This window comes from Lentinula edodes, assembly GCF_021015755.1.
Source record: "Lentinula edodes strain Le(Bin) 0899 ss11 chromosome Unknown C8R40scaffold_42, whole genome shotgun sequence".
In the NCBI taxonomy this organism is placed as follows: Eukaryota; Fungi; Basidiomycota; class Agaricomycetes; order Agaricales; family Omphalotaceae; genus Lentinula; species Lentinula edodes.
This window is the reverse complement of record NW_025764348.1, coordinates 280,620-296,030: the sequence shown is the minus strand read 5'-3', so window position 1 is coordinate 296,030 and position 15,411 is coordinate 280,620. Positions and strand designations below refer to the sequence as shown.

Sequence of the window (15,411 nt, the reverse complement as noted above, 5' to 3'; positions counted from 1 at the left end):
ATAAAGCACTCAACAATCATTGCAGTTCGATGTCGGTGCATTCTATAGTACTTACTCTGAGAACTCGAACTTTGAATTTTGAAGGTCGCAGGATGCATATGCCATCAGATAAACAGCAGCAAAACAGTTACATAAACGTCTACACGCTTAGTTGCTTATTGCCTAGTTATTGCCAGAGAACGAACGGGTCGCCCTTCAACTCAGGCAGGCCTGCCCAATTCTTCCTTTAGGCCTTATCCTTCTCCTTCCATATTTTATATTCGACCACCATTTCTGCTATTTATACCATTAATTGCGCATTTTCACCAATCACTCAGTCCAACAACGCCTTTCCGCCATACCGTCCATTCTAGGTACCAGATCCCGCAGAATGTCCTTCTTCTCAAGGAGGAAGAATCATCCACCACCTGCGCAAAATGCGCCAGCTGTCACCATAGCATCAACTCCCAGCCAGGCCCTGGCACAGATGTCAGGGAGTTCAAGTAAAGATGGAGGAGTGGGCATGCAACAACAGCAGCAGCAACCACAGCAACAAATGGGTAGTCTGCGGAACGAAAATCCAATGGACTCGTGAGTTCGTTTATATCTTTTCAGTGTGCTTGTTTTGAGCTGAGTACCATTTCCCCAAGTGTATCCGGAAGCGCCGGTAGCAACGGTGTTCTCAGCTCTTCTCCAGCGCAACAACGACTCCAGAACTCTTCGGGTCCTGTTCAAACGCAAACACAGCTTGCTCAGCAGCCGCCATCCCAGTCCGCGAAACCTGCATTTCCATGGTCTGCTCGGCGTCTTGTTTTACCGCCGCCAGTGGTTTTGAACAAGCCAGGTGTTGTCCCTCCTACAAATCCCTCACCTCCGCCCTTTCCTCGATATGGGCATGCCCTCCCTGCGACAGCCACAAGCGCAGGTGAATTGTATCTTTTTGGTGGTCTTGTTCGGGAGACTGCTCGGAACGACTTGTACCTTGTACATGCCCGCGAGCTGTCTGCCACGCTTCTTCAGACAGGCGGTGAGGTCCCCTCCCCGAGAGTAGGACATGCCAGTGCTATCGTCAGCAATGTTCTGATTGTTTGGGGAGGCGATACGAAGACGGATCCGAAAGTGAGACAGAGCGACAAACAGGATGACGGCCTTTACTTACTCAACCTCGGTGAGCGAAAATCGAAAACTTGGCATTGAGGATATCTCTCATTATCAACACAGTTTCTCGCGAGTGGACTCGCGTCACAGTCAGCGGTCCTAGTCCCGTCGGACGATATGGTCATGCGGTGACTATGGCGCACACGTCTAAGTTCATCATCTTTGGCGGACAGGTCGACGGAGAATTTCTTAATGACTTATGGTCTTTTGATCTCAATTCTTGTCAGTATGCATTCTTTTTCGCCGGAGACCTATCATCGACCGTAATTCACAGTACGAACGCGGCCCACCTGGGAATTAATTGAGCCAACATCTCCGGAAAGGCCTGCTCATCGGACGGGCCATGTTTGTATCAACCATGGAGACCGTATCCTAATGTAAGGTTTCTTGAATGAAAACTCGGGAAGCAAACTGATTCGTCATAGTTTCGGAGGAACGGATGGGCAATATCATTATAATGACACTTGGTCCTTCGATCTGAATACCAAAAAATGGTCTGAGCTCACATGTATTGGTTTCATTCCCGCTCCAAGGGAGGGCCATGCCGCAGCATTGGTGGACGATGTCATATATGTTTTCGGTGGACGGGGAGTTGATGGCAAGGATCTGAATGATCTAGCTGCTTTCAAACTATCAAGTGAGTAATTCATATCTTTTCCAAGTATGTGTTGTACTAATGTATGTTTTAGACCAACGGTGGTACATGTTCCAGAATATGGGACCAGCTCCTAGTGGACGATCTGGGCATGCGATGGCTTCTATTGGCACTCGAGTATTTGTGTTGGGAGGCGAATCATTCACGCCATCTAAACCAGAAGATGCAAACTTCATACATGTACTGGATACGAGTACGCATCCCCTCTTTATCTTTCATCCATCTGCCCATGCTGATGGTGATGCTCCCAGAACATATCAAGTACCCTGACGCGAACAAACCTCAACAAAACGGTAATCCTGCACAGCAACATGTCTCCCGGAAATCTTCGGCAGGTTCCCCCGCCATCCAGCAGCAGCCAAGATCGGGGTCACCCTCTGTTGTAACGGGTGCCCCGTACAATCGTTCCATGTCTCCTGCTACGCAAGGTTCGGACTCGGAGGATGCACGGCGAGCAGTATCACCTCCTAACGCCCGCTTAATGAAACCTGTAAATGGTGTGATTACTCAGCCCTTCCCAGTCAAGGGGAAAGGTCCCATTCGCTCGAGACGCGAAGATGATGACGGTGCAGGAACCGACGATGGAATGGATGCAGCTACCTCTGAATCTGGAGTCAGGGAACGTGCCATGTCGCCAGAGCAATCGATAATGAGCAGAGCGAAGAGTCCTCAGTACATTCGTGGTGTTTCTCCTAACGACATGGAGGCCAGTTCCGCGCCCAATATGGTCACAATGGCATTGAATGGTCGCTCGTCGCCTGCTGTTGATAGGTCAAGGCTTCCCGCTGATCCTTTCTACAACCCGCACACGCCCCACGTGAACGGTCATGTTCGATCGGGATCCAAGAATGGCTCAGTGGGTAATATCACCGCAGATCTGGTTAGGGATCTCAAGAATAAAGAGATTGAACTGGAAGGTATGAAACGCCAAATGACCTGGATGAAGGAGGCAGTTGGTAAAGCTACACGAGCTGGATTCATCTACACGGAACGTGACATCGGTGACATCGACAATAATAGCTCGGCTGACAACGAGTTAGTCCTGAAGTTCAAGCAATTCAGAGCTCAAATGCAGGTATGCTCGACGGATTTCGCTTGCTTCGTAATTGCTCATACCTCTCGGTTCACCTAGGTCGCGATGGTTGAACAAGCGAATCAGGCCTCAGAACACCTTGCGAATGCGGAACGTATGAAAGTCAGTGCCGCGCAGGAGGCTGCTTACTATCGCTCGAAGATTGTTGCCTTGGAGTCTTCAAATGAGTCTGAAGCACTACGTCTTGAACGTCAACGTGTGGCGGACCTGGAACGGGATATGTCAACCTTGATGAACGAACGCTGGCTGCAAGATCGGAAGATTAACGAGCTCAGTGACTCGGTCGCCCTCCATACCACGCTTTACGAACAAGCAGAAGCACGATCGGCCGAAGCTTCAAAGCGCGCAGACATGCTAGACGAGAGCAATGGACGGCTATCGCAGCAACATTCCGACCTACAGCAACGTCATGCGGCTTTAGATGCTCAATTCCGCAGTCATGCAGATAAACTCTTGTCTTCCAGTTCTTCCCTCCAACAGTCTCAGGCCGAAGTGGATGCCGCTCGTGCCCAAGTTGACGATCTCACTCGTTCTCAGGATCAGCATATTCGGGCGCTTGAACAAGCGCGCGACGCCCTTCAAGCAGCTGCCTCCCGCGCTGACGAAGCAGATGAGCAATACCAACACGCTCGTGAACGGATCAACACTTTTGAGGCAGAACTGGCAGATCTACGCGGAGAAGTTGAAGCCCGAACGTCCGAGGTCGAATCCACTCGAGCAAGGCTTGCTGAGGTTGAAAACATGTGGGCGAAATCGCGTGAAGAAGCTGATTCCTTGAGGACTATGACTACTGGTAGTCTTGGTGAACTACTTGATTCTCACAGGGATCTTAGGTCTGACGAAGATCGCTTGACGAGAGGTCATGTAGAACGAATGGAAGCTGTCGAAGAAGAATCTGCGTCTTTGAGGCAACTGCTGAAAGATGCCAACCAGCGTGTTGAGGAATCCCAAACTCAGATCATGGAGGAGCATCGCAGACTTCGGGAATATGAGGCTCAACAGTCTTCACTCTTGTCTCAGATTGTCGCTTTGCGCGCTCAGTTGTCTAATGCACTCACTGAAAATGGCGATATTCGACAAAGCCTTGCTCAGAGAGATACCGACCTTCAAAATAGCTTGAAGGAGTCCTCCGAGTCAACCTTGAAACTTGCCATGCTCCGCAATTTCATGGCAGAAAATGGACTCAGTGTCAACGAGGATGAACTTGACCTCCCTTCACGACCCCGTTCTAATGCTGCGTCGCCCGCGCTTGTCGCAGAACTGGAAAGTAAGCTGGCAGATCGTACGCGTTTGCACGAGGACACCGAACGCGAACTTGCGAAGGTTGTGCGACGGAATCGTGAGGTCGAAGACCAAGTCGTTCAGCTTTCTTCACAGCTGAATCGAGCTCGATCCGCGCCTCCTTCATCTGGAGAGGCTTCCAGTGACGCTGAAGGTAGAGCTGAGCAAGCTGAGCGAAAGCTAGAAGAAACTGAACGAACCTACAAAACGAGAATGCAAACAATGGAGGAGGATTATCAGCTGGCCGTTCATTATGTTAAGTAAGCATATCAGTCTAATTTTTTGTTTCTCTCTCTTTACTTTCTCTGCTAGAGGGACTGAGAAGATGATGCGACGAATGCGGGAAGAGCTCACCAAACAAAAAAATTCCAACACCACACTACAGGCAGAGTTAGATGCCGCACGTGCCGGTAAATCGCGCGCCAATGGACGTACCACTCCCTCGTCCGATGATGGGTCAGAAGCTTTGCGTTCGCAGGTCGTGGAAGCCAAATGGCAACTGCACCAAGTCCAAAGTGAAAACGCAGAGCTTCATTCACGTCTTGATTCTTTGGAAAGCGAGCTCGAGACTCTACGTGATAGCCTTGTGGCATCACAGCGAGAATCTGACGATCGCCTCACTCAAGCTGAAGAGTTACAACTCGAAGTCGAGCGTTTACAGTCGTCATTGATCATTGCTCGAGGAGGTAACGAGGAGACAATGCTGGAAAAAATAAGCAACGAAAATACTACGTTGCGACGAGAAAACGAACAGCTTTCTCACAAAATCGGTCTACTCCTTGAAGTCGATCAGTCTACCTTTGGCCAAGGTAGACCAATATCCGGTATCTCCCCCCGGCGTGCAAGCGCTTCGAGTTCAGAAAACGCACTCGCTTTTGAGCACCTTTCAAGCGAACTCGATGACTGGCAAAGACAGCTTGCCAGCTCAATGAGCAATAGAAGGCCACTCAGTGAATTGGACTCAGAGCCCGTGCAGCGGACCAGATCTCCGCGTTCATGACATCCATGACATCCAAATTCTTCCCCTTCTTTGTATTTACTGTTGGCTTATACCCTCGATATGTCGCTCGACTGATTTGTCTACATTCGCTTGGATCTTTACTCACATTACTTTTATCTTACTTCCGTGCTTTGTTTGATGTTATCTTCCTATCTATATTCATATGAGCAGTTGAAGCTGCTGTCGATATTGATAATCATGATGAATTATTAGATCTTTGGGTCCACTCGATCGCCTTTTGCTTGACCATCTCAGCTCCTTCCTCGTCGCCCAGACGGCGCTCCAACTCTAACCATTTCTTGAAGAAAGATTTTGCTTTGTGACTGGTCATTTTGAGTTTGAGAACACGGTCAAAAAGGTTTCTGCAGATGAATGGGCTGAGCAAACGAATATATACGGTATGCAGATATTTTACCTCAAACCTTGGATGTCAGATCGACGTGCTTCCATATCCATATATATTGACCACATATCCCAGCGTTTGGGATGGGAGTCGACAATCCCTTCAAAAAGAGTTTTACCTCTTTCGGGCTCGCCAAACTTGTATTCTAGCTGGGCAAATCGAGAAATAGTCTTCAGGTCTGTTCCTGGGTAAGAGATCTCGGGCCATATACATAGGAAGAAAACTACTCACGTTTTCGCTTTTCCAGGCTTTGTAATGCACGAGGCAAGAGCTTTCTGGATTCTTCGATTTCCCCTCTTTGTATATAGTGTTCTGCAAACGAGGTCCAAACTTTCGAGCTCAGACCGAACTTTTTGCATGTCCGTTTATATTGTTCCTCTGCTTTCTGCAACATCTTCAGTTGATGATCATGAGCCACGAAACCAACGACTTACTTTGTGTTTGTCTGACTGATCAAGGATGGAGGCAAGTCGTAAGTGAACAGTTTTCGAATCATTCGCTCGGGCGGCATCTTTGAATACTTTCTCCAGTGTTTCGTCAATTCCATAAGCATTCTCAAGATTGAGAAGAGCAACCCAAACATTGAGTTTCTCCGCCTCCTCTCTAAAACTGATTTTATCCAGCGCACGACGCCCAATCTCTCGTGCTTTTTCGATCTCAGAAAGCTGTAGCTGGAACGACATGTATTGTATCCAAAGATACGATGAATTTGGGGAGCCGAGGAGTAAGCGTTCGAAATCCGCGCTGGACTCAGGGGCTTTAGAATGCATCTGAGCGGTCAAATCCTGTTCAATCTCTTTGCGTTTTTTCTTCTTTTTCGAAGGTGCTTCATCATCGCTGTCATCGGATTCATGGGAGTGTGAGGCATCAACGTCGACAGTGTCGCCAAACCATTGATAATCGGAAAGCTTGAGTGGAGCATTTGAGGATTTACCCGTTGCATAGGAATGCTGCAGTTGAGGCTGAGTATTTACGTCAACTCTCATTACACTCTCATCGTCATCGGATGAATCCTCATCCCCGGCCTCACTGCGCGAAGATTGGACATCCACACCATCAAGTTCGTCGATAGGTTGATCGTTAGCCTGTGGGTCATCAGTATCTTCCACGGCAAAGCGGGAGGGCTTTAAGCTGAGAGATATCCGTTTGTCTTTGATTTCGACGATGACAGCCTTAACTCGGTCATTTTCTCGGAAACCGCGAAGTGCAACGGCAAAGTCTGCATCCTTATTGTCGGAAAGCTATGACATGTACATTAGAGTGGATTGGCAAGAAAATAAAATGACCTACCTGAGACTTGTGGCAGAGACCGCTTAATTTCGAGTTGTCAATCTGGATAAATAAACCATATTCCTCTATCCTCTTCACAACACCGTCTACATGCTGACCAGGGGCAAGGGCGGAGAAGGTCAAAGCAACAGGCTTCGACAAATCTCCGGAGCGGAGTGTCATTTCCACTTTCTTGGTATCAGCTTCCGCACTGAGTAAAACCGTCAACTTGATACGACTGGCCCCAAGAATTTTGTCGCCCACCTTAAGATGCGACCTTGTACAAGTTGATGTAGTTCGAATCTGGGTTTCCAGTCTTTTACAAACTATGATGCGCAGTCGGTACGAGATTGTCAAACATCAGGATTTGTACTTACATCATCGAACAATTCTCGAATTTGCACTCGAGCGTCAATGTTCCGACCGATAGTGATGAACAACCCATGATCTGTAATACTTTTAATGAAGCCTCGTACTTTTGCGCCAACATGCAGATCCGAAATTTGGGTTATTTCACGATCCACAACTTTACTGGCTTGATCAGGGTACATCCTCGAACGCCGTGTGGAAAGGATCAACTGCTTCCTATCCTGGTCAACCGAAACTACTACCGCTTTCAGGATTGCATCCATGGCGGGAAAAGGTGTAGCAGACCCAAAATCATCAGAGACATCGGTAGGGTATAAAACGCCGCCAATATGGGAAGACAGCTTGACGAGAACTCCATACGCCGTGTGGCGAACCACTCTACCACCCACAGACTGACCGCTCTCAACAGTATCCAATGAGATGACGCTTTTGGCAAGAGAGAGCTTTAGTCTTGGTTTGTTGGCTACGATGACAAAGTTGTTCTCGGTATTCCGTGATACCACCACCAAAGCTTCTAACTTATCGCCTGCCTTTAAGGCAACTTTGAGTTGAGCAGCTGAGATGCCGCGATGGTTCGCCAGGTTATTGATTGAAATCAGCGCTCGGACGTTGCTGGGTTGAAGAGCTAGAACAGCATTCTCCTTGTGAATTTCGAAAACAACACCTTGCACTATGTTTCCAATTTCAACGCCGGAAATGTCTGGACTGAACGGTTTGTAAACAGCTCCGGATTTGCGAATACTGGCTATTATAGTTTTTTCTTCGGGTTTCAAGGCTATGATGCGGATCTTGACTACCTTTCCAGGGGTATATAATGAAGAGAGGTTTTCCACAGGTTCCTCGCTAGAAGTGAAGTGGAGTTAGATATAAGAGGTTATCGGTCAATGGGGTCAATATATATGATATACCTAACTTCCTTGATAGGAACGATTGCCTTCACGTTGTTGTAAAATTCGATCATCAAAGCCTTTGGTAGCACTTTAAAGATGACTCCAAGTGCCACCACACCGATTTTAGCATGCTCAAAAGCAGTGATCCGGGGGAGGTCCGATTCAATCAGCGACTTCTTGGCGGTCAAAGAGACTCGATTTCGCTCTGCATCTACGACAAGAACCTGAAGGTCCATTAATTTTCGCAGGTCTGCAAGAAGAAGAAAATGCTCACTCGACATTTGATGGTAGCACCAATCTTGAACCTTTTTGACGGATTCTTTAATCTGATATCTGCGAAGTGATTTGGCCACACCACACCGTCGACAGTTTCGGACAAGGAAACAAATAATCCAGAATCATTGAGATTTTTGATCACGCCCTTGATGATTTCACCGACGTGGACATCCGTAACTTGAAGATGTTTACGTGCCAAGACAGATGGTTTCAGCGACAGTTGGAGAAGACCGTCAAATGAATAGTAACCTAGCACTCTTGCGCGGTGCAAAGAGCCAGGTTTCCACGGGCCAGAATTCGATACAGACAGTAAATGTTCGTCCGAAATATGAGAAATCTGGGGTAATGATCAACAATAGACACCCATGAACGGCCAAGAAGTACAAACATGCACAAAGCCATCGACCCCGGAGTCCAATCGTACGGTCAAACCACGCTCTGCTTCTACTCTCAAGACTTTCACGTCGTTCACCAAAGTTCCGATAGGATAAATCTCCTGCATTGGAAAATGCGTATCTGAGCCTTGTGGAATAACGTCACGGCTAGTCAACCGAACAACATGTTCGTTGAGACTCAGAGCGAGTTTGGGCGGCGCAGACGGCAGATAATATAATACTCGCGCTTTAACCTTTAGACCGATTTTCAGACTTTTCTCCGTCATTCTGCGCGGTAAATGAAACTCGTCGACAGTCCCATCGAAAAAACCCAACAGTTGGAGATTGATTCCTGTAGGATGCACAGCCGTGATTAGTGTTTGCACCAAAGTACCCGGCAAGACTGAAGACACATGATTGACTTCAGTAAGCTGCAGTATATTGATCAATCTCGAAGAGGTAGGGCATGTGTTTGGGGCTCTCACCGTCGATGAGACGAATGCCTGTGGATTGACGGTGACATTGCAAGTCCGTCCGTTTTTAGAAATGGACGAGATGGTTGCATCCAGAAGCTGTCCAATTTGCAGTTTGCCTAGGAGCTCTGCTTCAACATCTTTGAAAGCCAAGAATCCAGATATATCCGGTATGCCAAGGTCGAGAAGATAACCATGGTCTTCAATACTCTTGACGGAGGTGGACAAAGTCTGAAGCGCGTCAGTTGATAGTTTCACAAGCAATTATACACGTACATATCCCGCTTTGAGATCGGATTTCTGTACTCCAGCATTTACTCGCTCCGGAGTCAAGCTAAGCTCTACCCTTCGACTAGCCCTGATGGTCTCATCCCGAGATTTCCCAAGTCCGGTCACATCCGTGGAACCAGGTACGTGAAGAGTAGTCACTGTGGCACGTACATATTGTCCATTATGGAAAAAGTCGGAAAGTTCAGGGACTTTAGAACGAGACTCAGCTTCTTCTTCATCCTCAGACTCAGACTCTTTCGCATCTTCGTCCTCATCAACGTCCATGCGTTCGAGTAAAGTGGTGAGTTGGGAGGAAATATTGGTGATTGGAACGTGGCCTAGTAGTTGATTAGGCAGAGATACGATGAGTGCGAGGGGCTGTATAGCTATTATTTGACCGAAAATTTTCATTCCGACACTCATTCGCTGTGTGACTTCAGCATCATATTGAATGTAGCACATATGTCTACGCACTTTATAGTTCAAATGCTCAATCCGTGCAGCATGTTCGACCTTTTGGGAAGACTTTTTGGAGGAGGCAGCGGCTTCGGACTTTCGTTTAGATTTTTTTCCCTTTCTAGCTGCTATTTCGGATTCCTAAAGATCAAGATAAATGAGCATCAGAGCGCAAAATTTGATCGAGGCTTACATTGAAGAGCTCCTCATGAGCCTCCTTCATCGCCTCCGCCCTGATGCTTTTAACTTCTAATGGTGTGAAACTTGTCCCACCTCCTCGTGGAAAATCGACTTCATCTGCAGTCAAATTCGTGGTTGCAGAAACCGGTTGAGTGTTCTCGGGTTGTTGTGAGATCTTGGGCTTCTTAGTTTTGTGTGTGGAAGAAGAGTCATCAAGAGCGCGCTTCTGGGCAGCCATTGTAGTTCAGTACTGGTTCAGTAGGAGGAAAAAATCTGGCGGCCCGGAGAGGTAGAACTCGAATTGAAACTTACGTACTCAACGTCTTTACTTTCAACCTTAAAGATCTTTTTAATCGTAACAACGTCTCAGAATGGGTAAGTCGTTCGCTACAATGCTCTCGACAATACTGATACATCAACAGATTTTCAGGTAACCCTCCTGCTGCTCTCTCTTGCAATTTGATCAATGTCTACCCTAGAATCGTGTTGGATCCAAATTTGGAGGAGGAGGAGTTGCAGGAGCGTCTGAAACAAATGTTGACCGTAGAGAACGGTTAAGGAAGCTGGCATTAGAAACGATTGATTTAGCTAAGGTATGTTTTCTCTCTTTCCTTTGTCACTAGCTAATTGATGTGCGTTAGGATCCTTACATCTTGAGGAATCACCTTGGTTCTTTAGAATGTCGTCTATGTCTTACGTTACACACCAACGAAGGCTCATATCTCGCTCACACACAAGGAAAAAAGCACCAAACGAATCTTGCGCGTCGTGCCGCTCGAGACGCCAAGGACACGCAACTAATGATTGCTCCGACACAGAGTACTATACAGCGCAAGGTTTTCCTCAAAATAGGACGACCAGGATATCGAGTTACCAAAGTACGAGACATTGAAACTGGAAAGGAAGGCATGATGGTGCAGGTCCATCTACCTCAAATCAAGGCGGGTGTCATTCCGCGACGGCGGTTCATGAGTGCTTGGGAACAGAAGAGGGAACCTCCAAACAAGGCGTATCAGTATTTAATAGTATGTGCATTCTTTGACTACTGTGTTCTTCTGCTTGTGAGTTGTCGTTGACTTACCTTTCTTCTTAGGTTGCTGCAGAACCCTACGAGACGATTGCTTTTCGAATTCCGGCTCGAGAAATCGAAGACGAATCAGATGATGCCGGTTACTGGAATTGGTCCCACTGGGACCCGGACACCAAGCAATACAGTTTCCAATTCATGTTCCGTTTAGCATTTTAACAGCTCGTTGCTCCACTGTCTTGTACAATATTATTATAATAATACAGTGTAAGACTACGGTTCAAGCCCGCTCGGTCATTCATTCCAAGTGATAATGTTGCTATCTTCATCGGAGCCGTGTTCTTTTTTGCGGTGTTGCATGAGGCGATCCCGCGAAGGAAAAAGTTTATGGCAATCTGAAAGAAGAAATATTGGAGATGATTTTACGGGTTCTAATTCAGAGATACCTTGCAAGGCACAAAGGAATATCGCGGTCCTAGCTGCTAATGAGAGTTGCGCAAGTATAATATTTGTGGCGAAGGGCTTACTCTTGGGGAGTCGTAGCCTTGGCTAGAGATTGAGATGTTTCCAGCTGTTCTCGGGTTGTCGTCGCTACTCATCAGCAATAATGAATGATTCTATGTATATCGAAACCAAATAACCTCCTACTGTCTGAGAGAGCAGGACGCGCTGGAAGAACAGAAGGGAGCATGATGACAGTCACAGAAGAAAATGAAACTTGCTTTCAAACCTTCATGTCGATTTCTAATGGGTGAAAGCAGCCAATCAATTCCAGTATTACGATGGCTGGGTACATGGTCACCATATGGAAAACCCTCCAGCCAAGAACCATCACCTGCATCTTCCTGCTCGAATTTGTCCTCACCAAGTCTAGTATCTTTGAACGAAGCTCTACACGAGCCGCTTTGTTCGCTGCGTCGACCTCCTTCGGCACAACTTCTTCATTTCTCTCTTGCGCACGCCCGGCATCCACCTTTCCTCGACAATCTTACGAGATCCACACTCCCTACTGCATCACTCTCTCCTGAAGCCATAATTTCATCGTCTAATTCCAGTCCGCCTCCATCCCCGACATCCCGAATACGTTCTAACGCTTCTTCAAATAATCCCATTAACTCTCCGAATATCAACATTAGCCATTTGTCGCCTTCAATGAGCTCACTTGACTCCCTCCGCAGTATCTCTCAGCGCGACTTGAATCTCCGTCGGCCACACACGAGAGCTACTTCCACCGTTGCGCCCTCTGATTCAGAACCCACAGCATCTTGGTGGTGGTTCCAGTCAGGAAATAAGGATAATGTAGATACTTTACTTGCCGAGGAAGATAGAGCTGCAACAGTCCGAGAGGAGCAAGATCACATCCGAAAGAAATGTGAGTTTGAAGTTCATGATATTGTGCTTCATTTTACAAATCTTCTATCTAGATCACTCCCCTCGTAACCCAATCATATTCTGTCATGGACTTCTCGGCTTTGATTCCGTTACGATTGGACCCTCCATAGCACCCATTAGTTTGAACCATTGGCGTGGTGTCCAGGAAGTCTTAGAGGCCAATGGCGCGGAGGTTCTCATTACTCGTGTGCCAGCAACCAGTAGCCCTATTGAAAGAGCAAAAGTTCTGGAAGAGACGGTATCGGCCAAGTACCCTGGGCGAAAGGTTCATTTGATTGGTAAGAGAGAGATGTGCTTCAAGTCCTACTTTAACTAAGCTCGATGCAGGACATAGTATGGGAGGGATTGATTGTCGTTATCTCACTACCTGTCTAACCCAACGCAAATTCTCTGTGTTATCCATAACCACCATCGCTACTCCGCACCGCGGTTCTTCTTTCGCCGACCATTTCCTGGCTACGCTCGGAAAGGGGCGCATGGACTCTTTCTTATCCCTTCTCGATCTCCTTCCAAACGGCGGTGGCGATGGCAAAGCCTTTGAATGCCTAACCCTAGAGAGCATGCGGAAGTTCAACGAAGATGTCCCGGACGTGCCTGGAGTCAAATATTTCAGCTGGGGCTCGGTCTACGAACCAGGGTTGGTTGATACTTGGAAATGGCCCCATTCAGTAGTGTTGGAGAGGGAGGGACCTAACGATGGACTTGTTTCAGTACAGTCGGCCAAATGGGCGAGATCACTGTCACTGTCCTCATTTTCTTTCTTGCTGATTCGATTTGTATTCACAGGGAAAATATATGGGCACGTTGCAAAATGTCAACCATCTCGATCTTGTAGGCTGGATCAATCCTGCCAGGTTCAAATGGGCAGAAATTACCGGAAAGCAGATAAATTTTCGCCCTGCCACCTTTTATCTTGGCATTGCAGATATGCTCGCCAGGGAGGTAGACGGTGTCGTGGATGAAGATGGAAATAAAGGAAATAAAGCAGGTGGAGGGGCTAACATACAGTCTGAAGATCCAGGAGTCTCGCGGCGCACTGTCGATTCACAGTCACAAGAAGATCGAACGAATCCAGATTCACTAGAAGCAAGTAGGATTCGAAATCCGAAATCCTCCACCCATAGGCTCACGGAAATGATGTTTGCTGCCGATGAGGGCGAAGTGATAGATGATGTTATTTTGAGGGCTGAACCTGGCCCGAGCCGCTCTCCGCCATGGGCAAACTCGCTGATCCCGCCTAACCCACCACCTCAAGATCATGCACTCGTATATCCGACTCACATCGAAACTGCGGAAGATTTATCGCGGAATCATTCAGACTACAGGCAACTGGACTATAAGGCTAACATCATACAATCTACTGCACCTGGTGACGAGAACAGCCAAAAGGATAAAAGGACCGAAGGATTTTTTCCAAATTGGACATCGCGCGTGTCTGATTCTCTAGTTTCATTAGCCTTCCTTGGCTCTCCTCCCGCATCCAGCTCGTGCAAACCAGTGACCGCTGGTGCAGCTTCTTCATGACCCTATCTTACAACCAACGACTGATTCTGAATCCTAATTTCTAATGATGATACCAAGATACATAGCTATATATCGTGTATTTACTGTACGCACTGAATACTTCAAGCAGTCGCAGTATCTGGGAGTTCGGTAAGACTGGATACATGGTATAGCGAAGTCATTGCTCTAACATCCAACGGATGCACTGATCTGCTAATTCTTGGCTGTGATCTACAGGGGGTCAGATAACTTGGTTGTGACTTTTCATGACAATAATATCAAATGCACTTACTGATACAAAAAGCATGGGGGATGCCATGATCACCATGGACTATCTTGACTGAGTCACGATCAGGATTGAAAGAGCGTAGAATCACGTCCTTATTATTCCCCACCCATCCGTCTGTTTCAGCAAAGTACATGTGTATGCGGTGTTGATATGTTTCCAGAAATTCGACATCAAGCTCGCGAATGGTGTTCATTTCCTCGTGCGCCATGCTAAGACAAGATTCGATACAAGAAGATGAGTGCAGCAGTCTAAGGAGTACGGCAAGTTGTGCTTTCGGCCACTCAGAGAACAACGCAGATAGAATTCTCGAAAAGATCGGACGCAAAAGAAGTGAGAACTTCGATATAATATAGCGAAAAGGCGGTCGAAAGGCCCACTATGAGTGGTCAATGAACAAGAGGACGACCATGAGATCCATCCACTGACTTACGGAAAGACTTCGCCCGTTTGGAGTATGTAGAATGTTTGTGATTGTAGGAAACAGTAAGAACACAGAGTGCACTTCGCTTGGCCTGGCTTTCAGCACCTTTAGGAAGACTGGTGAGCTGGTAAAACATGGTAACTACTTGAATCTGACCTGTGAAGCGATCCAAGACCCTACACTATGACCAATTACGATAAATTTCTTGCCAGGATAAGTTTGCCTGAGTGCATCTAGACCTTCTATAGCGGCGGAGACTTGGGCTGCAAGGTCATGTATAAAGGCAGTGGCTTCTTCGGTATGCCCAAGATGTGATTGTGCTAATATACAAAGACGATTGGATTGGTGATACAGGGCGGAGAGAAACGGAATATAAAATTCTGAGAGGCCGGGATTCCCTTAATACATACCAAGTCAGTAAAAGCAGATTTCCGAAATGTCAGCGAAAGAGCACCTGGTATGAAGAGGACTACCGTGCTCGGATCTGCACTTGGCCACCAAATTGTCTTTGAAAAACCAAGTGGTTTAGAGTGCTGAAAGATAGAATGGACATAGACAGAATTTGCGTATTGTGAGTCTGTCTGTGGTTGTAAGAAAGAAGGAACGTCCATGTGGAGAATATGATCAAATATGGAAATGATGGAAGCAACCGT

The 15,411-nt window shown here is 47.1% G+C and overlaps 5 protein-coding genes across 5 annotated transcripts; 3 read left to right on the top strand and 2 right to left on the bottom strand.

Moving 5' to 3' along the window:
* The first annotated feature begins 7 nt into the window (after positions 1-7).
* C8R40DRAFT_627477 (uncharacterized protein) lies at positions 8-5,264 on the top strand. Its single transcript, XM_046235692.1, has 10 exons — positions 8-31; positions 85-570; positions 630-1,147; positions 1,201-1,359; positions 1,412-1,514; positions 1,563-1,774; positions 1,827-1,985; positions 2,044-2,867; positions 2,925-4,426; positions 4,479-5,264. Exons 2-10 carry the CDS (start codon positions 371-373, stop codon positions 5,164-5,166), a joined length of 4,365 nt encoding a protein of 1,454 aa, XP_046081894.1. The 5' UTR covers positions 8-31; positions 85-370; the 3' UTR covers positions 5,167-5,264.
* A 276-nt stretch (positions 5,265-5,540) lies between these two features.
* Positions 5,541-10,501, bottom strand: C8R40DRAFT_627799 (uncharacterized protein). The gene is made up of 11 exons (XM_046235694.1): positions 10,140-10,501; positions 9,497-10,087; positions 8,762-9,451; positions 8,372-8,710; positions 8,116-8,321; positions 7,216-8,050; positions 7,103-7,164; positions 6,860-7,049; positions 6,004-6,810; positions 5,801-5,954; positions 5,541-5,747 (listed from the first exon to the last, which is right to left on the bottom strand). The coding sequence occupies exons 1-11, from the start codon at positions 10,362-10,364 to the stop codon at positions 5,578-5,580; spliced, it is 4,269 nt and encodes a 1,422-aa protein (XP_046081893.1). The 5' UTR covers positions 10,365-10,501; the 3' UTR covers positions 5,541-5,577.
* Positions 10,448-11,859, top strand: C8R40DRAFT_1125172 (uncharacterized protein). Its single transcript, XM_046228969.1, has 8 exons — positions 10,448-10,501; positions 10,549-10,556; positions 10,606-10,719; positions 10,768-11,151; positions 11,220-11,548; positions 11,600-11,627; positions 11,680-11,744; positions 11,802-11,859. The coding sequence occupies exons 1-5, from the start codon at positions 10,498-10,500 to the stop codon at positions 11,370-11,372; spliced, it is 663 nt and encodes a 220-aa protein (XP_046081892.1). The 5' UTR covers positions 10,448-10,497; the 3' UTR covers positions 11,373-11,548; positions 11,600-11,627; positions 11,680-11,744; positions 11,802-11,859.
* On the top strand, positions 11,860-14,363 carry C8R40DRAFT_1125171 (Alpha/Beta hydrolase protein). The gene is made up of 4 exons (XM_046228968.1): positions 11,860-12,525; positions 12,578-12,823; positions 12,873-13,273; positions 13,332-14,363. The coding sequence occupies exons 1-4, from the start codon at positions 11,865-11,867 to the stop codon at positions 14,067-14,069; spliced, it is 2,046 nt and encodes a 681-aa protein (XP_046081891.1). The 5' UTR covers positions 11,860-11,864; the 3' UTR covers positions 14,070-14,363.
* On the bottom strand, positions 14,227-15,369 carry C8R40DRAFT_1163020 (uncharacterized protein; the record flags this gene model as incomplete). Its single annotated transcript, XM_046230327.1, has 5 exons — positions 14,227-14,279; positions 14,341-14,713; positions 14,768-14,863; positions 14,915-15,156; positions 15,213-15,369. The coding sequence occupies 5 exons, from the start codon at positions 15,367-15,369 to the stop codon at positions 14,227-14,229; spliced, it is 921 nt and encodes a 306-aa protein (XP_046081890.1).
* Between the last annotated feature and the right edge of the window lie 42 nt (positions 15,370-15,411).

Coding starts and splice junctions, on each gene's coding strand:
- C8R40DRAFT_627477 (XM_046235692.1), top strand. CDS start 371: ATGTCCTTCTTCTCAAGGAGGAAGAATCATCCACCACCTGCGCAAAAT. Junction 571..629: donor AACGAAAATCCAATGGACTC/GTGAGTTCGTTT, acceptor CATTTCCCCAAG/TGTATCCGGAAGCGCCGGTA. Junction 1,360..1,411: donor GTCTTTTGATCTCAATTCTT/GTCAGTATGCAT, acceptor CGTAATTCACAG/TACGAACGCGGCCCACCTGG.
- C8R40DRAFT_627799 (XM_046235694.1), bottom strand. CDS start 10,364: ATGGCTGCCCAGAAGCGCGCTCTTGATGACTCTTCTTCCACACACAAA. Junction 10,088..10,139: donor CTCATGAGGAGCTCTTCAAT/GTAAGCCTCGAT, acceptor CTTGATCTTTAG/GAATCCGAAATAGCAGCTAG. Junction 8,711..8,761: donor GGGTCGATGGCTTTGTGCAT/GTTTGTACTTCT, acceptor TCATTACCCCAG/ATTTCTCATATTTCGGACGA.
- C8R40DRAFT_1125172 (XM_046228969.1), top strand. Junction 10,720..10,767: donor AAACGATTGATTTAGCTAAG/GTATGTTTTCTC, acceptor GATGTGCGTTAG/GATCCTTACATCTTGAGGAA. Junction 11,152..11,219: donor AGGCGTATCAGTATTTAATA/GTATGTGCATTC, acceptor CTTTCTTCTTAG/GTTGCTGCAGAACCCTACGA.
- C8R40DRAFT_1125171 (XM_046228968.1), top strand. CDS start 11,865: ATGAAACTTGCTTTCAAACCTTCATGTCGATTTCTAATGGGTGAAAGC. Junction 12,824..12,872: donor GCGAAAGGTTCATTTGATTG/GTAAGAGAGAGA, acceptor AGCTCGATGCAG/GACATAGTATGGGAGGGATT. Junction 13,274..13,331: donor CAGTACAGTCGGCCAAATGG/GCGAGATCACTG, acceptor TTGTATTCACAG/GGAAAATATATGGGCACGTT.